Genomic DNA, 24,530 nt, shown 5'->3' with positions numbered 1-24,530 from the left:
CCCCCTCTCCCAAATATAAGTAAATAAATAAAACAAACAAAAATACCTAATGTATCATAAATATTATTTTTCTGTTTTAAGCTATGTGAATAAACAATGCTCATAATTCAGTTTTAAGACCACCTCAGTTTTCTTTTTACCCATGCAATCTGCCTACAAGGAAGGCAGGTAAGAAAAAAAAATTCTAATGACTCACTGATTCCCACTCCCAGTATTCCCTGCCCTTTATCTATCTTATCCAGGTACTTTAACTCTACAGTGACTAGAATTCTGAATAGTTAATATTAAAAGAGCGTCACTTGTAAATACTTGTGTTCCTTTAATAGCTATAAAAATCATTGCTAACTTACATCATCTACTCTCAGGTTCTCTGAACACGCTGCACATGTTTTCATGGCAGGACACTGAAATGGGTTAGTGAGTTATGACAGGTATTCTCTAAAGTCATAACTCTAAAGGCATTTGTATAAAGTAAATCCCTTTGAACAGTCTGTAAAATGAAAATAACTATATACCTATATAGCCTCTCATCATAATTTTCCATAGAAAGATTTTTTATTAAGATTTTTTTATTAAGATTTTTAAAAGCTATTTGGACAGTGGTACAAACAATTAACTCAACATTTTAATATTTATTATCCTTAAATAGTTTTTTATTTAATTATAGTCCTAAATATTTTCTATACAATGCCTTAAAGTATTTAAAAGCTGAAAGGGACTTAGAATAAAAGAAGTCTAAATAAAACTGCTCATTTGAGTTCTATTTCAATTGAGAAACATTAGCACAAGTATGCTTGGTACTCAATTATTCTACTTGTACCTTTTCAAAATCTTCAGTTGTGAACTTCTTAGAAGCCACATAAAGTTGCCCTTCAGGATCAATGGCTTTCTTTAAAGTATGTTGCACAGTAGAAAGAAGTGGAGAGCAAGGTGATGATTCATTGCACTTAATCAATAATCCAAATGCCTCTAGGAGATTAGTTGGAATTAAACTGCAATCCTACACCAAATGAAAATTTAAAAGACAAACATTAAACTCTGGCATTTCCACAAACACTTTAGAAATAATTATAAATTAAATACTGTTTATAATTATTTAAATTATTAGCATATTTATATTATATCTTATTATATTAACTATGTAGCTATTTTTTAATTTTAGTATTTGTTATTATTGTTATTTAAAGTGATTCCTGAGTAGCATGGGAACTTAATATGACCAAGTTTTTTTTAAAGATTTTATTTACTTATTTGAGAGAGAGAGAGAGAGTGAGAGAAAGCATGAGAGGGGAGAAGGTCAGAGGGAGAAGCAGACTCCCTGTGGAGCTGGGAGCCCTATGCAGGACTCCATCCTATGACTTTGGGACCATGACCTGAGCCAAAGGCAGTCTCTTAACCAACTGAACCACTCAGGCACCCTTAATATAACCAAGTTTTTGAATGCTCTTTATTATTTTCTTACACATGATTCATTAAAGCCTACTCTGGTGCCTATTCAAATAATAATTTCTAGTAAACAGACACCTGCTTTGCATGACTAAAAAAATGAAAATTTTCAAACAATCATATCATTATATAGTTCTACTACCTGATTAAAGATAGACATGGGTTAATAACAAAACATTAAGAACAACAAAAAATTGAGATTAAAATCTAGTTAAATTCCCTGAACATTCTAAAAATAAAATATACATATACCTTACCATCTGACCAATTAGAGTGTTTGTTTTCTGCATATTTTTCCTTGAAGATGAATCCATATCAACAAAAGACCAAAAACTGCACTGAACTGGAAATGTCATTTGTTGATTAACACCATCCCCAAACTTCTTTCCTGGGATATATACTGTGATGTTTCTGCTTTCCACAACTAAGTCAAAAGACATTACCCATTTATTATTTAGTTCATGTAGGCCTATATATCTACAAATAATAACAAATATTATTATATAGAATTTTATACTCTAAATGTTGGACAGTAAAGACACAAGTAAATTCGGTTGTTTTGTAAGATATAGTTAAATTAGAGGATCTGCCATAAAAAGAATAAGACAAAAAAATATTTGCATGTTTATGTGTCCCATGACTTGATGAGAACAACAGTGTAAGCCATGTAGCTATAATTATGGTCGGTATCTGGGTGAAATAGGTAGAGCGTTGAGAGATTGGTCATATAGGTCATGCTTACAAGGGGGTTCTAAAATTAAGCAATGTTCTTTTATGCGGAAAAAAATAAAGCAAGACTTGTATGTAAGAGTGAAAGAGCATAAGACTGAGAGAAAATATGAACTACAATGACTTGGGGAAAATACATCTCAAATCCAACATGTTGAAAACCAAATTCATCATTCTCTTCCTCAAATGACTTTGTGTGGATTTCTCACAATTAGAGATATCACCATCCAACTACTTAAAACCCAAATTAAAAATGTAGAAGCAAGGGGTGCCTGGGTGGCTCAGTGGGTTAAGCCGCTGCCTTCGGCTCAGGTCATGATCTCGGGGTCCTGGGATCGAGTCCCGCATCGGGCTCTCTGCTCAGCAGGGAGCCTGCTTCTCTCTCTCTCTCTCTGCCTGCCTCTCCATCTACTTGTGATTTCTCTCTGTCAAATAAATAAATAAAATTTAAAAAAAATGTAGAAGCAACATAATCTCCTTTCTGTTCTTCTTTCACCCCTTGTAATCATTCAATCTATGGATTCAATCCAATTCCTAAGATTCTATCTTCCAAACAGTTCTCAAATTAGTCTTCTCCTCATTCATGATAACAGAGTCTTCTGTTTAAATTTATCTTTCTTTTGGGTCATAAGGTAAATAGTATTTTTAACTCTACAGAAACTGCCAGAGCAGTTTTCAAAATGGTTGTACTATGTCATATTCTCATCAACAATATATAGGAATTCCCATTTTTCCACATCCTTGTTCTGAGATTTGTTGTCAATCTTTTTAATTTTTTTAGTTTTTGCTATTCCAGTAGCCAAGGCCAGCTACTTAATATGTAGGCCAGTGTAGTCTAAAAATCCGGGCTCCTTAACCAAACACAAGGGAAAAGCTGCTGTTAAGTATAATAATATATAAAGATTTTTCCTTTAAAAGTATTTTATTAGTTATGAAATGTAACAGGACTGATGTGGAGAAATTAGAATCTTCATCCTTTACTAGTGGGAATGTAAAGTTGCACAGCCCACTGTGGAAAACAGTTTGGCAGGTCCTCATTAGGTTAAACATAGAATTAACTTATGATCCAGCAATTCCACCTCTAGGTATACACCCAAGAGTTGAAAGTAGGGACTCAAACAGATACCTGGACTCCAATGTTCAGAGCAACATTATTCACAATAGCTGAAAGACAGATACAACCTAAGTGTTCCTCAACAAACAAATGAATTTTTTTTTTAAAAGTGGTGTATATATATATATATAAAATGGAATCTTATTCAACAATAAGAAGAGAGATTCTCGAATGGACAAATTCATGAAAACAGAAAGTAGAATGGAGGCTACCAGGGGCTGGAGGTAGGGAATAACAGGGAGTTATTGTATAACGTACAGAGTTTCTTTCTTTCTTTTTTTTTTTTTTTTTAAGATTTTATTTATTTGTCAGAGAGAGGTTGAGAGACAGAGAGCACAAGCAGAGGGAGCAGCAGGAAGAGGAAGAAGCAGGCTTCCCGCTGAGCAAGGAGCCAGATGCAGGACTTGATCCCAGGACCCTGGGATCATGACCTGAGCTGAAGGCAGCCACTTAACCAACTTGTATCACCCAGGTGTCACTGGATACAGAATTTCTGTTAGGAATTATGAAAAGTTCTAGAAATGGAAGCTGGTAAGGATTATATATAACACTGTGAATGTGCTTAATGACACTGAATTGTATATTTAAAAATGGTTAAAACCATAAATTTTATGTTATGTGTACTTCACCATGGAGGGGAACTCCTTCAACTTGGAAAGGAACATCTACAAAAAAACCTACAGCTAACATCATATTTAATGGTGACAAACTCAAAACTCTCCTACTAAGATGAGGAACAAGACAAGGAGGCCTCTTTTCACCACTGTTTTTCGGCATCAGAGTAGAAGTCCTAGCTAAAACAATAATACAAGAAAAGAAATCTGGGCCAATACAAACTCACATATTAGCATAACTGAGAGCAAAAGCTAAAACAGTATATTTGCATATTAAATTCCTCTCTTTTTATTTATAAAGGTAAAATGAGAAATGTCATTTAATATAATTTCTCAATTCCTAAAATGTGTACAATATAATCTTAACAGTTAAGTATCTCCTTGACACTGGTGAAACTATAAGTTAAACAGGTAAAAATTAATTAGAAAAAAATATTATTTACCTGATTGAAGCTGTTCTAGTTTATCCTTTTTGTGTGAAGCCAAGTCTCCTATAAAACAAATACCACCTTTAGCTAGCAAAGCACTGCCAGCCTGAATGCTAACTGCTCCAGTTCCATACTTATTCCTGGATAGAGTAGGAAAAATTTCAGTAGAGACGAGATGACGTATACCACGGGGCACAAGGTTTATACTAAAATTCAAAAGCCTAGGAAAAAATAAATTACTCATTATTATTATTCAAGGTTTTATTTTCAGAAGTGATCATGTATAACAGCTATGCAATTAAATTTAGTTTGAGTCAGTGCTTTATGAACATTTTTTTTAGATTTTATTTTTAAGTAATCTGTACACCAAACATGGGGCTCAGACTCAAAACCCCAAGATCAAGAGCTGCATGCTGTACTGACTGAGCCAGGCAGATACCCTTAATGAGCACCTTTTCTAGGGATAAAAATATATATGAGACATGCTCTTTAACTTGGAAAGTTCACAGCCTAGAAAGACATAAACAAAAAACTAAAACACAATGTTTTCATGAGAATATCCATAGAAGATTATTATTTCTTCCCAGAAGGCAGTCAGAGAAAGCTACAGAGAGATGTCATTTGAACTTGCCTTCCTCTTATGGATTGCTTTCTTTTGTTTATTCAGAATTTTCACATTTAGGCTTGACAGTAGCCCATAATGATTATCCCTGATGCCTATGTATTGTGTAACTCTTGATACATCTGTTTTCTAACCTCTTTGCCAATTTCCTTAGCCTCTTCATTTCTTAAATTTAAATTCTAAGAAAAGATTATGATTATCTTAACTTCCAAAACCTTCCCACAGAAATCACAGCTTGCTAGTGCAATCAACTATGATGAGCTGACACAGACATCCAGTGCAAAAGAGGATGAAGTAGTATTCTTTAAATAAGGATAGGTAGATGCTGTAAAATTTCTAGTATATATGCCTTCTAAGGAATTTGGATGTTAGTTTGAAGATATATAAAATGGGGGAATGAGATTTAGAAAGAAACTTATGCAAGCCTATAAAGCAGTGGTTTTCAAACTGACCTCACATTAAAATCACCTGGGGATATTTTTAAAATTCCAATGTCAAGCCCCACCCCAAACCATTTTAGGGGTGAACCAAAGTCATAAATATTTCTTCTAAAATTCTCCCAAGTGGAGCGCTTGGGTGGGTCAGTTGGTTAAGCATCCGACTCTTGATCTTGGCTCTGGTCTTAATCTCAGGTTCACGGGCTCAAGCCCTGTGATGGGCTCCAAACAGATATCTGCTCAGATCAATTTTATATCTGGTTTATACCCAGTTCAATTCATTCTCAACAATGGTGTCAAAACAATTCAATGAGGAAAGTTAAGTCTTTTCAACAAATGGTAAGGAAAAACTGTATAAATGCATAGGAAAAAACATTAACTTTGACTCCTACTTCACAACATATACAAAAATTAACATATAATGGGTAACAGATCTAATGTAAAAACTAGAACTGTAATGCTTCTAAGAGAAAATATAAAAGAACATCTCCATGACCTTAGAGTAGGTAAAGATTTCTTTCTTTTTTTTTAGAAATTTTATTTATTTGACAGACAGAGATCACAAGTAGGCAGAGAGGCAGGCAGAGAGAGGGTGTGGGGGGGGAAACAGGCTCCATGCTGAGCACAGAATCCAATGTGGGGCTTGATTCCAGGACCCTGAGATCATGACCTGAGCCAAAGGCAAAGGCTTAACCCACTGAGCCACCCAGGTGCCCATAGGTAAAGATTTCTTAAACAGAACCCAGAAAACACTAAACTTAAATAAACTCAATAAATTGAATTTCATCAAAACACAATAGTCTGCTCATCAAAGACATTTTTAAGAAAAAAAATACTAGCTTTAGACTGAAAGAAAAATTTCATGCTACATATATGTGACAAAGGACGTATATCTAGAACAACCCCTCTTAAAAGTGGGTAAAGGACTTGAATAGACACTTCATAAAAGAAGATATATGAGCAGCCAATAAACACATATGAAAGAGCTCAGATCAGCAGTCATCAGGAAAATGCAAATTACAACCATAATGTGATACCATTTCACATGCACCAGAATGGCTAAATTGAGAAAGACTGACAACAACAGATGTTGGTGATGACAGAAACAACTGGAATCTTACATTGTTAGTAAGAATATAAAATGGTATAACCACTTTGGAAAACAGTTTGACAGTTTCTTATAAAGTTAAATATATATCTACCTAATGACATAGCAATTTTACTCCTAGGTATTTATTCAAGATAATGAAAACACATGTCCACAAAAAGACCTGTATAGGAATGTTTACAGTGGCTTCATTTATAACAGTCAAAACATGCAAAACCCAATCAATGTTCATCATTAGGAGAATAGATAAACAAATTTTGGTACATTCATATAATGGAATACTACCCATCAGTAAAAACAATGAACTACTAACAAACACAACTGTGTCAATCTCAAAAACATGTAGAGTAAAAGAGACTAGGCCCAAAAGAATATGCTTTGTATGCATTGTATGATTCTATTTTTATGAAGTTCAAGAACAGGAAAATTAACCTACAGTGACAGAAATCACCTGTGGAAATAGGAACTAAGTTAAAGGACTTTCTGAGGTAATGGAAATGTTCTATATCTTATTTTGGTGCCAGCTATCACAATGTATGCACTTGTCAGAACTTATTACGGTATATACTTAAGATCTGATTAATTCACTATATATAAATTTTAACTAAAAAATGAAACAACCCCCCCAAATCTCTCATACCACCCCAAATACCACAGGAAAAGCCAGAGGTTAATGACAAACAGGAAAAGAGACAAAGGCCTTAATTTACAAGAGATACCACAAATCATTTAGGAATAAACAACTTAATAGAAAAGAGGACAAAAGAGGTTCATAGAAAAATAATAGAAGTGTTTAGACTGATGCTAAAACTTACTTCCAATTAAAAAAGTGCAAATTAAAATAAAATACCATTTTCCACCCATTCAGATGGCTAAATTTAAAAGTTTGATAATACCTAGTGTTGGTGAGATTGTGAGGAAACAAATACTCCCATGCTCATCAGTGGAAGATTAAATTGGTACAATCTGTAGCAGTTAGTACCACATTTACATTGCAATTTAATTTTAATTTAAGTTTAGCAAAACATCATCTGTCCAATTAAGCTAAATTTGCATTTTTTAAATTTTAAATTCATTCTATGAATTTGTTTTTGCTTTACAAATGCATCCAAGGTATTAATATAAGAAGTTTATCCCTAGCTTTTGAGCATTTAAGTGATTTTAAAAATGGTACTTCCTAGTGGAGAGCCCCAAAATGCTGAATAGAAGTTTATTCCAAAGTTAGGGTGATAGTCCCAAAACAATAATTTTGGCACTTTTCACAGACTTATTTGTATACAGTGCATCAGTATTATTTAATGGAATCTTGGAGAAAAATAAGACAATGGCCTATTGGCTTGTTGGCTCTTCGGGGGAAGATTATTTTAAAATGAAAGCAAATAAAAAATAGAACACTGAAATAGGGAATGAGGGAAAAGGAAGCCTGTGAAGGATGCATTTATTTGTAAAGGTCTGAGTGAGGAAACTGGTGAAATTCTGCGTGGTTAGATTCTCAAAATATTGAAAGCAAATATCCAATTTATCAATTCCTGTTTTTAAAGTTTTGAAATTCATTAATAAAAGTTTATTTAAATATTTATAGTGCCCAGTTGAATTCTAAATATTTGTTTTGTAATAATGCTCATGGAAAGGATTTATGCAAATCCGTGACCAATGTATACTTTGAAAACATTCGTATCACATATTTTACCTGTCTACAAGTAGAGTATCACTTGTTATAATTAAAATATCCAGGCAATCTTTCAGTTCCTTGTTACGGTCACTTGTCTGTACTAGACTCATCAGCAAACAGAGCTTGAGTAAATTGTAAGTCCCAGGAGGAACAATTTGTGATGCAAAGATATTGGCAAGTATTGCTGTAAACTTCCAGCATGAGCTGGAAGTCAAAGAGAGAAGATACCTGAAATTGTCGCTAATTCCTGAGGGAACTGGAAGTAAATATTAACACATATATTAAAAAGGGTTTTAAAACAAGAAAATGACATTATAGATCTCTAATTCCATTTATCAAAAATATTATCAAATTATAGTTCTTCTAGTAAAACCATACTCAAATTCTTATGATGTTAAATTATTATATATATATATAATATAAATTATATTAAACTATGATTAGAGGTCACTTTGGTCTCTCAATTTTATTCCAGGGAATATAATAAAAGGAAGCAGTTACTCCATGTGTCCACATAGACTGGCTGTGATGGGGGCAAGCAAATCCCTCATTCTTTTCCTTTTAAGGCCTAGATGAACAAAGCCAGATCGGGGGGCTCCTGTATTACAGTGTTTGCTTCTATATTTCTATGTTTAAAATAATAACCACCTTTAGTGAGGGCTAAACAGCAGAATGGGAATTATTTGAATGGTGCTATTAAAAAGGAAGATTTACTCTCTACTACTTAGAAAGCACTGTACTGAACTATACTGTGACATTCTAGATCTTCCCTATTTCCTTACTCTATCTGGCTCCTAAAAAAAAAAAATGATTTATTGCAGCTAATCATTAGGAGGAATAGCTGTGCACGCATAACTCAGTCATTTTCTCCTTCCTCTTAAGGGTTACCATCACAGAGTAATGGTTTTTTCTATTCATCCAAGCCAATGGACAAAGGGAGACCTACTTTAGTGTAGCTCCTGCCACATTTGGGTAGTTAAATCTGCCTAATTCTGTAGAGCAGCATGAGAAAGCACACTTTTTCACCTACATATAAGTCATGTTCTGCTACCAAATCAGTAAGTCAGGAAACATTTCACAGCAAAAGTTATGTCAAATATCATTAAAATATCTATTGTCCATTTGTGCTTCTTTTCTTCAATACTTTTATTCTTTTAAGAAGCTTTTCTCTTCAAAACAAGCAGAGGTATCTAGAATCCACTTGCATTTAAATTTAACTCGGTCCTCTATTATTGCAGATGGTTATCTAGTGATTAAAAAAAATCTAACTTTATCCAAGATTTAACTAATCTTTCGTACTTTAATTATTTGTGTGGCAAGTTAAGACTAGGTCTGCTCTCTACTTTTACTTCAAGCCTATTTATGTTTGAGTTGTTAAAGGAAATTATCAGTAACAAAGGTATATTTTGGCCCCCATCTGCCTTTCTCTATTATCTTATTCTTGATTGGTTTAGCTCAGATGAGGAAAAGGATGCTATTGTATTGGGTTTTTTCTCAGACCACAAGTTGCTTAACATTGCTTTAGTTAGAAAATAAAAGGTTGGGTAGAAAAATCTTTTCATGAATGTCTAACTCTTGGCATTTGGACATAATTTTCTCATTGTTAATTATGAAAAAATCAAAATAAAGGTTAGGCAAAAAAAGGAGTCCTTCTTGTGGGCAAGGTTCTACGTTATCACATTTTATTTCTTTCATAGCATTTATTATCTGAAATTGTCTTGTTGATTAGTTTATAGGTTTACTGACTGTCTCCCATATGATTTAAGAGTAGGAACCTTGATTATCCTGACTATAACTACACACCTAGTTCTTAGAAGGGTGCCCAGCAATACTTATTTCCTGAGCAAGTACTTATTTCCTGAACACATGGACTTAAATTTAAATACTTGTTAATATATGATACTAACAATTTCCTTACCTTTTGGGTTGCAAGAAATGATACTATTTGCCTCTATACAAACAGCAGTTTGTGAAGTTTTTACACAGGTTGGAATTCCAATAATTTTATACTCATTTCCTATATTCATTTTACTCACTGATTCATCTAAGATGATTAAACACAAAAGAAAATAAGTATTCACTAAATGAAACTTGTACATGTTTGTATGGTTCCAATACCTAAAGGTAGTAAGAATTTAGTACTTAAGTTAGTTGTAAAGCATTTACTTTTGTGTGTAATCTCTATATAGAGTAACACTGATAATGTAAATTAAGGCAATTTCATTGCTGGTAAATTTTGATATTTATAGGTGATGATGAATTAATTTTAAGAAGCAACAAGACAGTCTCCTCTAAGACAATTAAAGGAAAAACAAGGATCAACCTATTTAAAATGAAATGTCTTTGCATTAAATGATAAAAAACATTAATAAAAAATGACCTATAAATAATAATTTGAGAAGAAAATAATTTTAAAAGGTATTGTCACTACCTATAATATAGGCAGGTATTTTTACATTTATTATCTAATTGAAAACTGTTAGATATTGCTATTCCTGCTTTGTATATGAAGAAACTGAAAGTTAAGCAAATTGTACAAGGCTACACAGTACATAGCAGAACTGAAATTCACATCTAGATCTGGCAATCTCCAAAATCTACCTTCTTGCAGTACACTAGGTTTCCCTTCTCACATCTACAGACTAGGCAATGCTTTTGTACAAATTCAAAATTGGTTGGTTGATTGACTGATTGTTTTCAGTGGTCTCCATGCCCAGCATGGAGCCCAATGAGGGGCTTGAGCCTCACGACTCCAAGATTAAGACCTGAGCTAAAATCAAGAGTTGGAAGCTTAATCAACTAATCCACCCAGGCACCCCCCAAAATTTATTTTACAAACATACACTAAAAATCTTGATCCTCCATTACACAGTTAGAAGCTGGCTGGTTGTAAAACTATGAAAGAAAGGCTTAAAAGGAGGGACAGGATTAGCATTCTTCATGAAGAAGATCAAAAGGTGATCTTAATCATTTTTTTCCTTCTCTTTCTCTGGCTTTTTTTTTTTTTTTTTAAAGATTTCATTTATTTGTCAGAGAGAGAGAGTGTGCACAAGCAGGGGAAACAGCAGCTAGAGGAAGAAGCAAGGTCCCCACTGAGCAAGGAGCTTGATGCAGAACTCCATCCCAGACCCTGGGATCATGACCTGAGTTGATGGCAGACACTTAACTGACTGAGTCCCAGGCGCCCCTCCTTTTTTTTTTTTTTTTTTTTTTTTTTGCTCCACAGAGCTTATGGTATACCCTGTAGACTGGAAGGGAAGAATCAGGCACAAGAATTGAGAAAATAAAAACTACAAACCAGTCAGCTGATCAAACAAACTAACAAAAACAATTAACTGAAGGATACAGAATGAATTATGAGGAAAAAATAAAAGCAAATTGTTTTTCAACTGTTCCTTGAATTACAGAGTTTGGCAAATGTATCTCAAGATCAAGGAAAGGTCAAAAAAAGGTAAGGAGGCTGGGAAGTCTGGTTATTTCTTCTAACGTCAATCCCAAAAGGCCTGTTTTTTAAATTAATTTAATCTTTAAAATTCATTTAGGTTCTATATAAGTTTATTTGAAGAAAGGGTTTTCTACCAAAAATAAAAGTTGGATAGCCACTTATCTTTCTATATTATCGGGTTTGTATGTAGTATATAATAGAATTAAGTAATTAAAAACATAGACTTTGAGGCTGGAATGCCTGAATTTGAATGATGGCTGTGCTACATACTAGCTATGTGACTTTGGACAAATTACTTCTCTGTGCCTCAGTTTCCAAATTGTAAAATTGAGATAACAATAGAACTTACTTGATGCAGTTGCGCCTAAATGAGTTAATATATGTAAAAGTGACTGGCACACAGTAACTGCTATATAAAAATTACCTATTATCGGGGCACCTGGGTGGCTCAGTGGCTTGAGACTCTGCCTGCGCCTCAGGTCATGATCTCAGGGTCCTGGGATTCAGCCCTGCATCGGACTCTCTGCTCAGTGGGGAGCCTGCTTCCACCTCTCTCTCTCTGCCTGCCTCTGTGCCTACTTGTGATCTCTGTCAAATAAATAAATAAAATCTTTTTTAAAAATGACCTATTATCATCTCTGCTTACATGCCTGCTTCATCCTTGTGAGGCGACAGTAGAAAGAGTTCTTGTTTGAATTTCTGTTTCCCTAAATCTTGAGTTTCCTATACATGGTTGACATCCAAGTTATCTCCTTCTGAACAGTTTAATTCCTCCAATTTCAGCCCAAGAAAAGAGCCTGAGCCCCACCCTCATTTTCACAGTTCTGGCTTTTCAATGAAGACTCATCCTTCTCTGGGTAATTAATACCAATAATGATTTTCTCCACGGCAGACTCTGCCTGCACTCATGCAGTTCTCAACAGTTAATCATGTGTCACAGCTCATTCATATTTTAAGCAAATATTTATTGAGGTTTTACTATGTGCAGTAAAAACACTAAGTCCTTATCTTCATGAAGTTTACATTATAAAATAATCCCATAGGTGCCTGAGTGGCTCAATAAGTTAAGTGGTCGAAACTCTTGGTTTCTGCTCAGGTCCTGATCTCCCTGTGGGGGACACTGAGCTCTGTATCAATCTCCTCGCTCAGTGGGGAGTCTGCTTCCCCTCTGCCCCTCCCCCTGCTCACAAACTCTCTCTCTCTTTCAATAAATAAATAAATCTTTAAAAAATAAATAAAATAACTCCAATGTTTACATAAGACACAACATAAAATGATGGGAGAACATTGCCATAAATAATTTTGTCCCTGAAACTTAGCACAGTGCTTGGGACATAGCAGGCACTAATATTTTTTTTAAGTGAATGATGTATGACTCAATGAATAACTGATACATTAGCTAAATATGACTCTTTAAGACACTCAAAATAAGACCTATGATTCTTAAGATATAGAAGTACCATTTATACTATATAACTATAAACAAGTCAATTACATATTTTATATATTTTACAGCTATTTGTTTTTAGTTCACACAAAACTTACTTACCTCTTAGAAAAATTGTAAGAGACTGAAACCTAAATGGCTGGTTCTTAGAATATCCTCGAAAAGCATGAAGTGCCTTTGCTGTGATTATTTCAACTATCTGTTTATCTTAAGGCAAATAGCAAAAAATAGTTATTTGAATATACATTCAATCTAATTTCCATATTAAGATATTAAATACTATTTAAAAATTTGTAATTACAAAATATGAATGCATTTTTACCACCAAGTACTCTAAATTTTCTGTCTTCTTGAAGTGAAGATGAACATAGATTACACAAAAAGTCATTTCTTACTGTTGCAGATTCTGTAGCACCAGGCACATGCACTCTTATATACTGAAATCCTAAAAGAAAACAGAGGTAAGCTAAATTTGCTTTTGGATTTAGCTACCCATTTTCAATCCTTTAAAATTTTTCTAATTCAAGGTATAATTAATTCACTTTTGCATGTAGGTTCAGAGCAGTCAATTAACATTTATTGCATGGCTATTTCTTGCCAGACACTATGCTAAGGCACTCTTTTTGGTTTTTTTTTAATATTTTATTTATTTGATAGAGACACAGCAAGAAAGGGAATACAAGTAGAGGGAGTGGGGGAGGGAGAAGCAGGCTCCCCACTGAGGAGGGAGCCCGATGTGGTGCTGCTCTCAATCCCAGGACCCTGGGATCATGACCTGAGTCGAAGGCAGACGCTTAAGGACTGAGCCACCCAGGAGCCCCAAGGCACTCTTGATATAGATCCTTAAACACAGTTTCAAAAGGCAGCAATAAGAAACAGATAATTTCAATATATGGTATTCATTTAGAGGGTTCAGAGAGAAGAAAGGAGGCATGACATCCAACCCAATGAGAAGTGGAGATGAATGGAAAGATGTCCTGAGAAGTACTGAACTGAAGATAAGCCAAAGGTTTGAGAGAGGACATTACAGGGAGAGGAAACAGCATGAACAGTCATGGAACAGTGTATGAGAAGAAGCACTTCAAAAATCCAAGAGCACCTCTTATATTGTGGGAGAGAGAAGGGAAAGAAAAGAATGCACCTGAGGATTATGCAAAGTAAACTTGTATACATGAAACATCAAGTTTTATTCCATTCTTTCTACTCCATGTTTCATAAAACTAATGGTAAACATGATTTAGGATTAAACAATAAATTGTTTTACAGTTTTATATCTACCTTTTGAAAGAGGACATGCTTCATCTGAACAAAGAAATCTTGCACCTTGTGTATACTTGGTTACAGTTGTCATTGCAATCACAATTCCTTGCATCATATAAAATCTTTGAGATGCATAATCAAGTGGAAACTCACAAAGATCAAGAATATAACTTCGCAGAGGAGGTAAATGTGTTAACTTCAGCACTATATTAATCTAATAGAAATGTAAAAATGGTATTAAAAAATTACAGATTCATTTGGACTTGCATTACACTATAGTAAGTATATTTGTGGAGTAAATCAGGTAAATAATTTGTTAGTGTGATCAGGAATCAAAATTTAAGCATAAGACAAAAGATTTAAATATAAAATTAAAGATGCAAACCCCTAAATCTTACATTTTAATTGCAAATATTATAATGAACTAAGAATTTTTCCTTAAAAGTGCAATTTCCTGGCTATATCCACTGAAAAGACCTATAAAACAATGAGGATCCAATAGCAATGAACCCTTCCAGTACCCAGATTGTGATTTCTTAAATATTATTTCTCACCAAAAAAAACCAAGGCTGCTTAAGGGAAATGGCTGACTACAGGTCTGGGAAGGAAAATACAGACCTGTTGCACCACTTTGTGCCAGAAATCAAGGTAGCTACAAAAAACTAAAACATGGGATGTGTCAAAACGAAATAAACAAAAACCTTATGGGACTCCCAATGGATCAAAAGCACAATAACATACATCAAAAAGAATGACAAAGATTCATTGAAATATATTGTATATACTTTTAAACTCATGAGTTCCTAAAAAAAAAAAAAAAAAAAAAAAGGATAAATGAAACCAAAAAAAGTATTGGTCATCATTGGAGGCTCTCAGAGTTCAGTTCATTATTCTATGAAAATTTATAAATGGAAAGAATCAATCATTTACTCTGCCCTTCAGATACAAACTGTATTTTAGGGTAACAAAATAGTTGATGAGAGAAAACTCCTGTTATAGAACAATTTCAGCTAATAAATTCAAAAGGTTGCTGAAATTAGAAAAATCACAATTTTACAACTTCTAATGAAATAATGGATTCTACATAATGGTCATCAGTGGCTGCAAAAACTATTAGGTGAAAGTTGATGGGAGGGTGTATATTGAAGAGGTCAGACTGGCATTACCAGAGCTCACTGATCAATTGTGCGGTTACTAAAAGTGAAAAACAGTTTATTTCTCCTAATGCAGTGCAGTATGAAATACATGACAATAAGTATGATGTATTCTTGTCAAAATGAGTTGAATCTGAATTTAAGCAAGTTTTTAGAGCTAATTCTATTTCCCAGAAATATGGCATATGGAAGAATAAGTTAAATACCATAAGAACATAATCAGACAAATCCAAACATTGTACAGGACAATTAACTAGTTTCTTCAAAAACTCAGTGGTATAAAAAGAAAGAGGGAGGAAACTGCTCTAGATTAAAAGAGATTTAATGAGATACAATAGCCAATTATAATATATAGACCTTGTTTTGATCCTGATTTGAACAAATCAATTGTGAAATACTCTTGAGAACCCAAATAGGTACATTTAAATATGGATTGGAAATTAAAGGATACCAAAAATTGTTATTTTGTAAAGGGTCATAATGGCATTGTGGTTGTTTAAGAAAAATGTCCACAGCTTTTAGAGGTTGCTACTAAAGGATGTAGTAGTGACATTAAGATGTCTGGGATTTGTCTTAAAATATTTTGGTAAAAAATGCAGGTAATGGCAAAATATTGTAAACTATTAGATCTGAATGATACATATTCTCTTTATTTTGGGGTAAGTTTAGAATGTTTTAATATAATAATGTTCACTGTTATAAATGATAATACAGGAAGTAAAGATGTGTATTTAAGATATTCTATTGAACTCTGAAAAAATGTAGTATCTTTTTAAATAAAAATATGAATACAAAAATATTTATTTACAAGTAATCTTCAAAGCTTTTTACCCTAGTTTTCTTGTTAAATTTAAATAAAACTTACTTGAGTTTCAGTCTGTAATTGTCCAATTAATGACAGAGTCTTAACAGCAGTAAAACAGACCTGCGATTTCAAACAAACAAAGTTACCAAAAATTCCATGTGGCATGAAATTATTTTTCTTTAACTTACTGATTGAAAAACTTGAGCAGCTTTTAAAGGCTTGTGTAAAATATGATTTCCAAGTTCAGCATCCAATTCAACAATATCAGAGGGATTTACTAAAATATTAAATCGATAGACAGCATAACTTTGTTTTGAATCTGTAAAAATACACAAATATAAAAATGAGAACAGTAACATGTAGGAATTTATTTTAAAGTTTCTAAAATATAAAGTCACCTTTGCTGAACATACCGTTGTAGTATTTGCAGTCATCTATAAACTTTTGGAGGCCTCCACTTCTGTCAAGGTAAATAAGGGCTGCCTCTTTCATTTTCAGATTTGACATTTTCTCCTAGTTAATGATTCTTCTGTATTGCATTGGTTAAACCACAGTTGCTGGTAAAGACTACAGATGATGAAACACACAAAAAAGATGAGAATACCTGGAAATAAAATAAATTAGAATTTACACTTCACAATCTCTAATAAAACTTTACAAACTGTTCAACTTAAAATTGAGAGTGAAATGAAATGAAGTAAAATTTCCAACTTAAATTCCTACCCAAAAGGAAACAAACTTTTTTTTTTTCCAAATAACGTTTTTTATCAATAGGAGGTCAGCAAATTCTCCACAAGATTGCATATCTAAGAAGAGGAGCCTCAACTGTCTCTTTACAGAGTGGGTGTTTCCAAAAAATGCTTGTTGAAATAATATTACATCATGAGGTCCCCTTGCAGGGTTGCTTAAAAAATTAAAGTGGTAAAAGTTGTTTCAAAAATTCAAAGTAAAATGTAGTTGGCCTAAAAAATCTGAAAACTTAGTTTTAGATACAGCTTTTCCTAGTTGCTGTGGGGGAATCACTTAACCTCTCTTGGCTCAGTTATCTTCATCTGTAGAAAACAAAGGGGTTGTATTAGATGATAAGGCCTCTTCTGGATTTAAATCTTTTATTAGTGACCAGCACAAAACATTAAACCCTGATAATGAGAACAGAATATGCAAAAGTCATTTAAAGGGACGTCTGGGTGGCTCAGTCAGTTAAGCATCTGCCTTCAGCTCGAGTCATGATCTCAGGATCCTGAGATTGAGTGCCACATCAGGCTCCCTGTTCAGGGGGAAACCTGTTCTCCCGTCTCCCTCTATCTACTGCTCTGCCTACTTGTGCCCCCTGCCCCCTGACAAACAAATACATAAAATCTTTTATAAAAAATTCTTCATTTAAAGACAGCCAACAGTAATTGGAAACAATATATATCAATAATTGTATTAGGTGTTAAGGATGAAATGATTAAAATCGGATCTTGCCTTCAAGGATCTACCAATTTAGAGAACTCAGAAATGATAACCATCACATTTATTCATTATCAAATATTTATTGGACATTTACTATTCCTTGGATATGACTCCTAGACAATGGGGATACAAAGATAAATAAAATATGATTTCTATTGTTCACAAAGAGTACAGTGAGGGATGAGAAATACGTAAAAAACTTACAATTTACTTGCTATAAAAATATTAGTGTACTGGGGTGCCTGGGTGGCTCTGTGGGTTAAAGCCTCTGCATTCAGCTCAGGTCATGATCTCAGGGTCCTGGGATTGAGCCCCACATGAGGCTCTCTGCTCAGCAGGGAGCCCGCTTCCTGCCTCTCTCTCTGCCTGCCTCTCTGCCTACTTGTGACCTCTCTGTCAAATAAATAAATAAAATCTTAAAAAATATTAATGTACTAAGGTGCACAAAAGGAACAGGATATATTAAATAGTTCACAAAATGACATCATCCTTGTGTTGGGTCATAATATTTTCTATTATTTTAGGATATTCTGACTTAATACAATGGGTCAAGAGAAAAAGCAATAAATTCTACTTTAAAGGTGATATTTGATAAAGACTTCACTAACTGGAAGAGATGAAAAGACAGGAGGATTTTTCCAAAGATAGGGTAACCCCTTGTTACCCCAATTTTCAGACCTACACTATTGAATCCATGTGCTTACTACTTCATATTCAGGCTACTTTCCAAATAAAAGTTAACTGAGACTGTTCTTTTTGCTATTGCACAGGAGGGAAATTTCAGAGTTTCTCAGCGGTCATAGTACAATGATCTTAAAGCGTATTTTGTGTTCAGGACATCTGTGCTTCATTTGAATATAAGTTTTCTGGGGCTGAGTGAAGGGAGGCTATTGGTAATTAAATGGGTGAGTCTCAATCAGATTATTAATGTGTTTGAAGTCCATGATGATTATATAGATAGGCAAAGAAAAGCCATCAGAGGTTTTAACAAGGGGGACACCTGGCTGGCTCAGTCGGTTAAATGTCTGCCTTGGTTGGGCTCACATCATGATCCCAGCATTCTGGAATCCAGCCCCATGTCAGGTTCCCTGCACAGCTGGAATGAAATGAAGGAGAGCCGACGGATTCTAGATTTTTAACGTTTTCATGCTGGACATGGTGACCAGACTGTAAATGTGTTCAGGATGGGGGTGTGTGGATAATGACGCTCTAATGGAAGTATGGAACTCCGGAGAAGCGTAGGAAAATCATGTAAAAGTTCACTTGTGAGACCGTAACCCCGATGGGCTCTTGGGAGTCCAGCAGAGAGAGAGAAATAAAGAAAGAAAGAGAGAGAGAAAAAGAAAGAAAAGAGAGAGAAAGAAAAGGAAAGGAAAGGCGGCGAGAGATAAAGCTCCAGAGTACGGGTGTAAAACAGAGGTCTTGGGGAGTATATTCACTTTTGAGAAAGGGAAAGGGGAGAGACGACATGGAAGCCTGTGGAAAGGCATTAAATAAGAGAACAGGGATAAAATTCTACAAGTGTTCCCATACTCTAAAGAATTCAAGTGTGTTGGTTCACTTGGAACAGGCGCGAGTCGCGTCTTCTCACCCTGTCGCAGAAAAACACCTCACAAACAAAGTGGATAAAAGCGAATCTGACCTCACACCCTCGGATCTAGAACCTCTTCCACTGAGCCAACCACAGCCTCTGCGACCAGGAAACCAGACGCACCGAAGCCTGCCAAGCGAGCGTTCCCCTCAAACCAACACCCAAGCCGAATCGCACGCATGCGCACACCTTGCAACCGTTGGTGGCGCGCTGGCTGCCGGGACCCTGCCCCACCCCTCATCAGGGTGGGTACCCAGACTCTTCCTCCTCCCTCTTTAATTAAATCAACGTTGCACCTTCACTGTAAGGCAAAGAAGAGGGACAAGAATAGAAACAATTCTTTGTTTTTTGTTGTTTTCACAGGCAAAGTGTCTTCTTGGTTTTTGTTTTTATTTTATTTGAAAACTCTCCCGCTGGGAAGGCAAAATGGTGTAATCAAGCTGGAAAACATTTTGGACAACTTCAAAGGTGGAGTTACTTTATGATCCGTGCCAGCAAGTCCGTGCCACACATTATCTATTATACATATATAATGAGCGGATTTAAAACATATGTTCAAATTGGTCTGGCAGTGTCTGGCCGTGTTTTCTCACAAGACTTTCAGAATGAGGCGATTCCTGGCCAAGAAACAAAAGCAGAATCGTCCCGTTCCCCAGTGGATTCGGATGAAAACTGGTAATAATATCAGGTACAACTTCCAAGGGGAGGCACTGGAGAAGAATGGAGCTGGGTGTATAAGGCATCACACATCATGAGAAGACACACCTAATTGGCACCACATACTTAAGCTACGTGAAGATCCTGTGTTCTATCCTATCACTCTGTAGACATCCTTCCTACCTGGCCAATAGATAGGTTTTATCAGGGAAATGATTTTTCTGTTACTATGCCTCTGCACCAGTAGGTTGGTTCAGTAATAAATGCGAGACCTTCCGGCTTAAAAAGAAAAAAAAAAAAAAACAACCATATGTTCACACAAAAACTTATACATGAATGTTCATAGCCAAAAAGCGGAACCAACTGATAAGTGGAAAAATAAAATGTGGTATAACCCTACAATGGAATGTTATTTGGCCTTAAAAAGGAATGGGGTACTAATATATGCTTTGACATGGATGAGCCTTGAAAACACTATGAAAAGTCAAAGAAGCCAGACACGAAAGACCAAATATTGTATGATTCATAGGAAATGCCTAGAACAGGCAAATCTGTACAGAAAGTAGATTACTTATTTTTAAACTGTGGTAAAATATATACAACAGTCACCTTTTAAATGTTTACCATTGCTAAAATTATACCCAAACAGTGTCTGTTGGATCTCTTTATAAATATCCTAAGATCAAAAATTATTCTGGCATAGACAAATTTTGAATGGAGATACTGCTTCCAGTCTCTATCTACATCATTTAGCATCTCACCCCCAGGTATGCCCAAGACTTGTCAATTTTAGTGTGTACTATAATGTAACAATGGCTGGGAAGCTCTTCACTGTACCATACACAATAAAATAAGAGAGAACATGAAGAATGTTAGGGATTCTTCATTTAGACCTTTGAATTTATTTTGGAAATAGCCATAAAATTGTTCAACTATTCAAAGGGCACACATTTTTTTTTTTTTTTTTCTAAAAGACAGCATGCTATGAAAGAAAAAATAAACTTGAAACTTGGAAGATGTTTATTCCCTGAATAATATGTAAGCCTCTGATAATGTAGATAATCTAATTTTTGTTTGTCCAAAGTTTTATACATTTATCCCTCACATACACAAACAATTCATTTTTGTAATGACTTTTATAAACCATCACCAATTTAAAATAATGACAGGAATTAGGTGCTTATTAATCTTTTTGCTAGTTTTATTATACTATAAGATTTGTATTTCTTGTGATCCAATAAACATCAGCATAATATTTAAATTTGTCCTTAAAAATATACAATATTGCACTTTAATTTTTGGCAGTTTAATTAAGGAATGACTGAGTAAAAAAATCATACAAGAAACTACAGGTTTTATTTTGCTTTATAATAAGCAAAGAACTTTGTGTAAAAGCAGAACTTACAGTAGTGCCAAAAAACCAAGTATTTACAGTGTTGCTATTAAAGTCTTACCTCTGAAGGAAGATTCAGTGTATTGGATGCAAATATTATTAATCTAACAAAACCACACTCCCCTCCTCCCACTTTGCTGAACAATTTTCAGCCAAAGGCTATTGGTGTAAAATGCTTTTGTGATTTCTTTCTCAAGAGAAAATACATGGAAAGAATGCTTGTTCCTGAAGCATATAAACTTGGTCCTTAAACTTTCACAATGTTTCCTACATGACTTGAAAAGTCTCTAAGAAGCAGAATTCCAAGACAAGCATTATTTTTTAGTTTTTCTGTATTCTCTTTTATAATGACAAGTACACAGTACACAGTTAGTTTGTTTTTAGTATGATTTTAAGGTCAGTTTCCTGTACTTATTCTAGGACAATAAAGATACTGACAGTGCATCTGCCTGATTTTTAACTTTTATTACATTGTTGTGAAATACATATTAATACTGACCAAGAATTTGCTATTCTATTTTTTAATCCCCAATTAGGTAAAAACTCTTAGAAGGCTCAATATTTTTCACTCATTAACCAATTAGAAAGACAGTTTTGAAAAGCTGTTTGCAAAAGCGAATGCCAAGATTCAGGACTACTTAACAACATAAAGACCAGAAAGAACATAAACAGAATGTATTTGTAATATAAATATATGACACAGAGACATTCATTTTTGGCACCACCTAAAAAAAAATCCAGTAGTATTTTATTACTCTTCAGATCTTTGGGAATACTCTAAATTTTCTATTAAGCTTTTATTTTTCTTCCAGAGAAAAAATAATTCACAAATTTGAATTGGTATTTCAAAAGCAATGGATCTCCTTTGTTATTTTTTAATTTGATCTGCAGAATGAACACTTACTCAAAGTGTTAACTCACAGCCCATGTGTTAACGATGCTTTTACGTTTTAATCCTACCAAGAACTGATTATGTCAAACAATGACTTGTGGAAAGATGTGGTTTCTACTTAAACAACCACATACCAATTGCATAGTTCTGATCTGAGAACAAAGGTCAAAAGTAGAGAGAAAGGCATTAATGTATGTTAACCAAACTGAAACAGGCTGTCGAAAAATAGTCTGTCTTGGGTAGATGTTAGTGTAAACTCAGTGGGGAAAACAGTCATTAGCAAAAAGTTTTTTTAAAAATAGGTTAATGCTGAGAACAATAGCTTTTAAAATTTCAGTTTAAAAATAAGCTTAATACAAATTTTAATTCGAAACTTAGCTCTTTGAAATGCCCTATTTTCTTGCATACAGCAGAAAATACATTTTTCATAGTTTTTAACATTACATGTAAAAATGAGGCACTAGTTAAACATATTTGAATATAGTCACACAAAGAAGAGTTTCAGTCTCAATGCTCAATGGTTTCTGGATGGCAAACTGTTCACAAAAATAAATCTTCTGAAGGAGGTGCGTAAGAGAAACCAACGAAGGCATCATCTGCTTCCAGCACACTGGCGTTCACTATAGAATAGTCAGAAGACACACACACAGAATATGGAACTGTTTCTTCTGTAAACGCTGCATCGAAGTTCCTGATATCATCTGGTCCTGCCTAAAACATTAAAAGCATGTTATTACCTTAGGTTGCTTTTCATTAATTTAGTCTTTCCTTAAAACCCCTTCAAGAATGTATATATTTATTCCTGGCAAGTTTAGATGTCTTCCTACTTCACCATTTCTTTGAAACAATTTCTGCTTTTCCTTTCCAGAGTTTACCATCCTTCCAGCAAAGTTCTTGTTGGAAGTGGGGGGAGACAAGGGTGAGGAAGGCTAGCATAACAGAAGCTTGACCTATGTTAATTTGAACCTCAGACCTTGCAACTGACCCCCTTTCTCTCTACCCAGCAACATCTTTAAGTTTAGAAAAGGAGACCAGGTAGGTTTTCAGGATGGCACTTTTCACTTGAGTTCCATAAAATGCTTGCGCATCCAGTTTCTGTACTCTGGGCAGGTAAAGCCTTTTGAGGAGAAAAGGAAGGGGCTGCAAACAACCTGTGCTACAGAGGTCATTAAGCCTTTGGCTAGGACACCTTAGCTGTAGAGACCTAAAGAAGCCAGAAAGCTGGGAAGTAAAGCCTGGCAGCAGCTTGATGGAAGCAGTTCTTCTTCATCTTTTACAAATCTGATAAAAGCTAACAGATTCTTCCCTTCCGATGTATTCCCAGATAAAAACTGAGAGAGAAATTCAGGTGACTCACTCTTAGAACTCATCCCTAAATCTCTAGGTTCTCTGTGCTCTAAGGGGGAGGGAATTCTTAGCATGTCTAGGTCATCAAGTCTAACTGAGGTGAACAGACAAGGATCCAGAGCAGATATTCTAAGCCAAGAATACAGCTAGCCTGGTAAGCTACAAACAGCAGAGCACAGACAGAATGTGAGATCCTTCAATGTGAGATCCCCAATAAGAGATCCCTCAATAAGGGAAATTCTTCTACAGAGGAAGAAGAATGCTAGAATTTGTATTTATGTAATATAAAAAATGTCAACAAATTCTTACACGTAGCCCCAGAACAGGCTTTGGAATAAGACTAAGGTTTGAATTCTGGCTATGAAGTTTGCTAGCTCTAATTTTTTATATAAACTACCCTATCTCTGTGAGCTTGTTTCCACTTCTTTAGGTAAGAATACTACCACCTACCTGTTAAGGTTGTTGTGAGGATCTCATGTGTTAATACATAAAATTCCCAGAATCTGACATGTAGATGGTGCTCTGTAAATTACGGCAAATGTTCTTTTCTTGATGTTAAAGATATTTTATGAATGCCCTTTTGGCTCATGGCTAGTACTGACAGGAATAATACTGCATTGCTTATGTTAAGAGTGAAAGAGGGCTTGGTCTTTGAAGAGCCTGAGCTCAAATTCTAGTTCTTTAAACTCTGGGGAAGTTAGTCAACCTTTTCTGCACCTAAGTTAATGCATCTGTAATATGTGGAAAAGAGCAGCACTATTTCACAGAATTGATGTCAGGGTTAAATAAAAGGATACAAGTACTAAAAACAAAGTATGAGAACATTCACGTTATCATACTTTTTCTGATCTCTGTTAAGTGGAAAATGGTAACCTATTAGAATCTGTCAGTCAATTTGAACATCTTTTCATATA

At 34.6% G+C, this 24,530-nt stretch overlaps 2 protein-coding genes across 4 annotated transcripts in view; both read right to left on the bottom strand.

The window, feature by feature from the left end:
* The window catches only part of MCMDC2 (minichromosome maintenance domain containing 2), a 33,333-nt gene extending 13,880 nt beyond the window's left edge, over window positions 1-19,453 (bottom strand). Inside the window, exons 1-12 of the mRNA XM_059392869.1 lie at window positions 19,379-19,453; window positions 16,695-16,885; window positions 16,470-16,600; window positions 16,342-16,401; window positions 14,341-14,536; window positions 13,385-13,507; window positions 13,165-13,269; window positions 10,089-10,214; window positions 8,189-8,426; window positions 4,347-4,552; window positions 1,704-1,870; window positions 821-1,000 (exon numbers count right to left, since the gene is read on the bottom strand). Of these exons, the coding sequence (XP_059248852.1) occupies window positions 821-1,000; window positions 1,704-1,870; window positions 4,347-4,552; window positions 8,189-8,426; window positions 10,089-10,214; window positions 13,165-13,269; window positions 13,385-13,507; window positions 14,341-14,536; window positions 16,342-16,401; window positions 16,470-16,600; window positions 16,695-16,788 (1,626 nt within the window). The 5' untranslated portion in view covers window positions 16,789-16,885; window positions 19,379-19,453. The remainder of the gene's footprint in view (window positions 1-820; window positions 1,001-1,703; window positions 1,871-4,346; window positions 4,553-8,188; window positions 8,427-10,088; window positions 10,215-13,164; window positions 13,270-13,384; window positions 13,508-14,340; window positions 14,537-16,341; window positions 16,402-16,469; window positions 16,601-16,694; window positions 16,886-19,378) is intronic.
* A 1,711-nt stretch (window positions 19,454-21,164) lies between these two features.
* SGK3 (serum/glucocorticoid regulated kinase family member 3) overlaps window positions 21,165-24,530 on the bottom strand; it is a 146,251-nt gene continuing 142,885 nt past the window's right edge. For all 3 annotated transcript variants that reach the window (XM_059394668.1, XM_059394667.1, XM_059394669.1), the window contains exon 17: window positions 21,165-22,980. In XM_059394668.1, the coding sequence (XP_059250651.1) occupies window positions 22,810-22,980 (171 nt within the window). In that variant the 3' untranslated portion in view covers window positions 21,165-22,809. The remainder of the gene's footprint in view (window positions 22,981-24,530) is intronic.

The sequence above is a fragment of the Mustela nigripes genome, chromosome 3 (genome assembly GCF_022355385.1).
Source record: "Mustela nigripes isolate SB6536 chromosome 3, MUSNIG.SB6536, whole genome shotgun sequence".
Taxonomy (NCBI): Eukaryota; Metazoa; Chordata; class Mammalia; order Carnivora; family Mustelidae; genus Mustela; species Mustela nigripes.
This window is presented reverse-complemented; position numbering and strand designations above follow the sequence as displayed.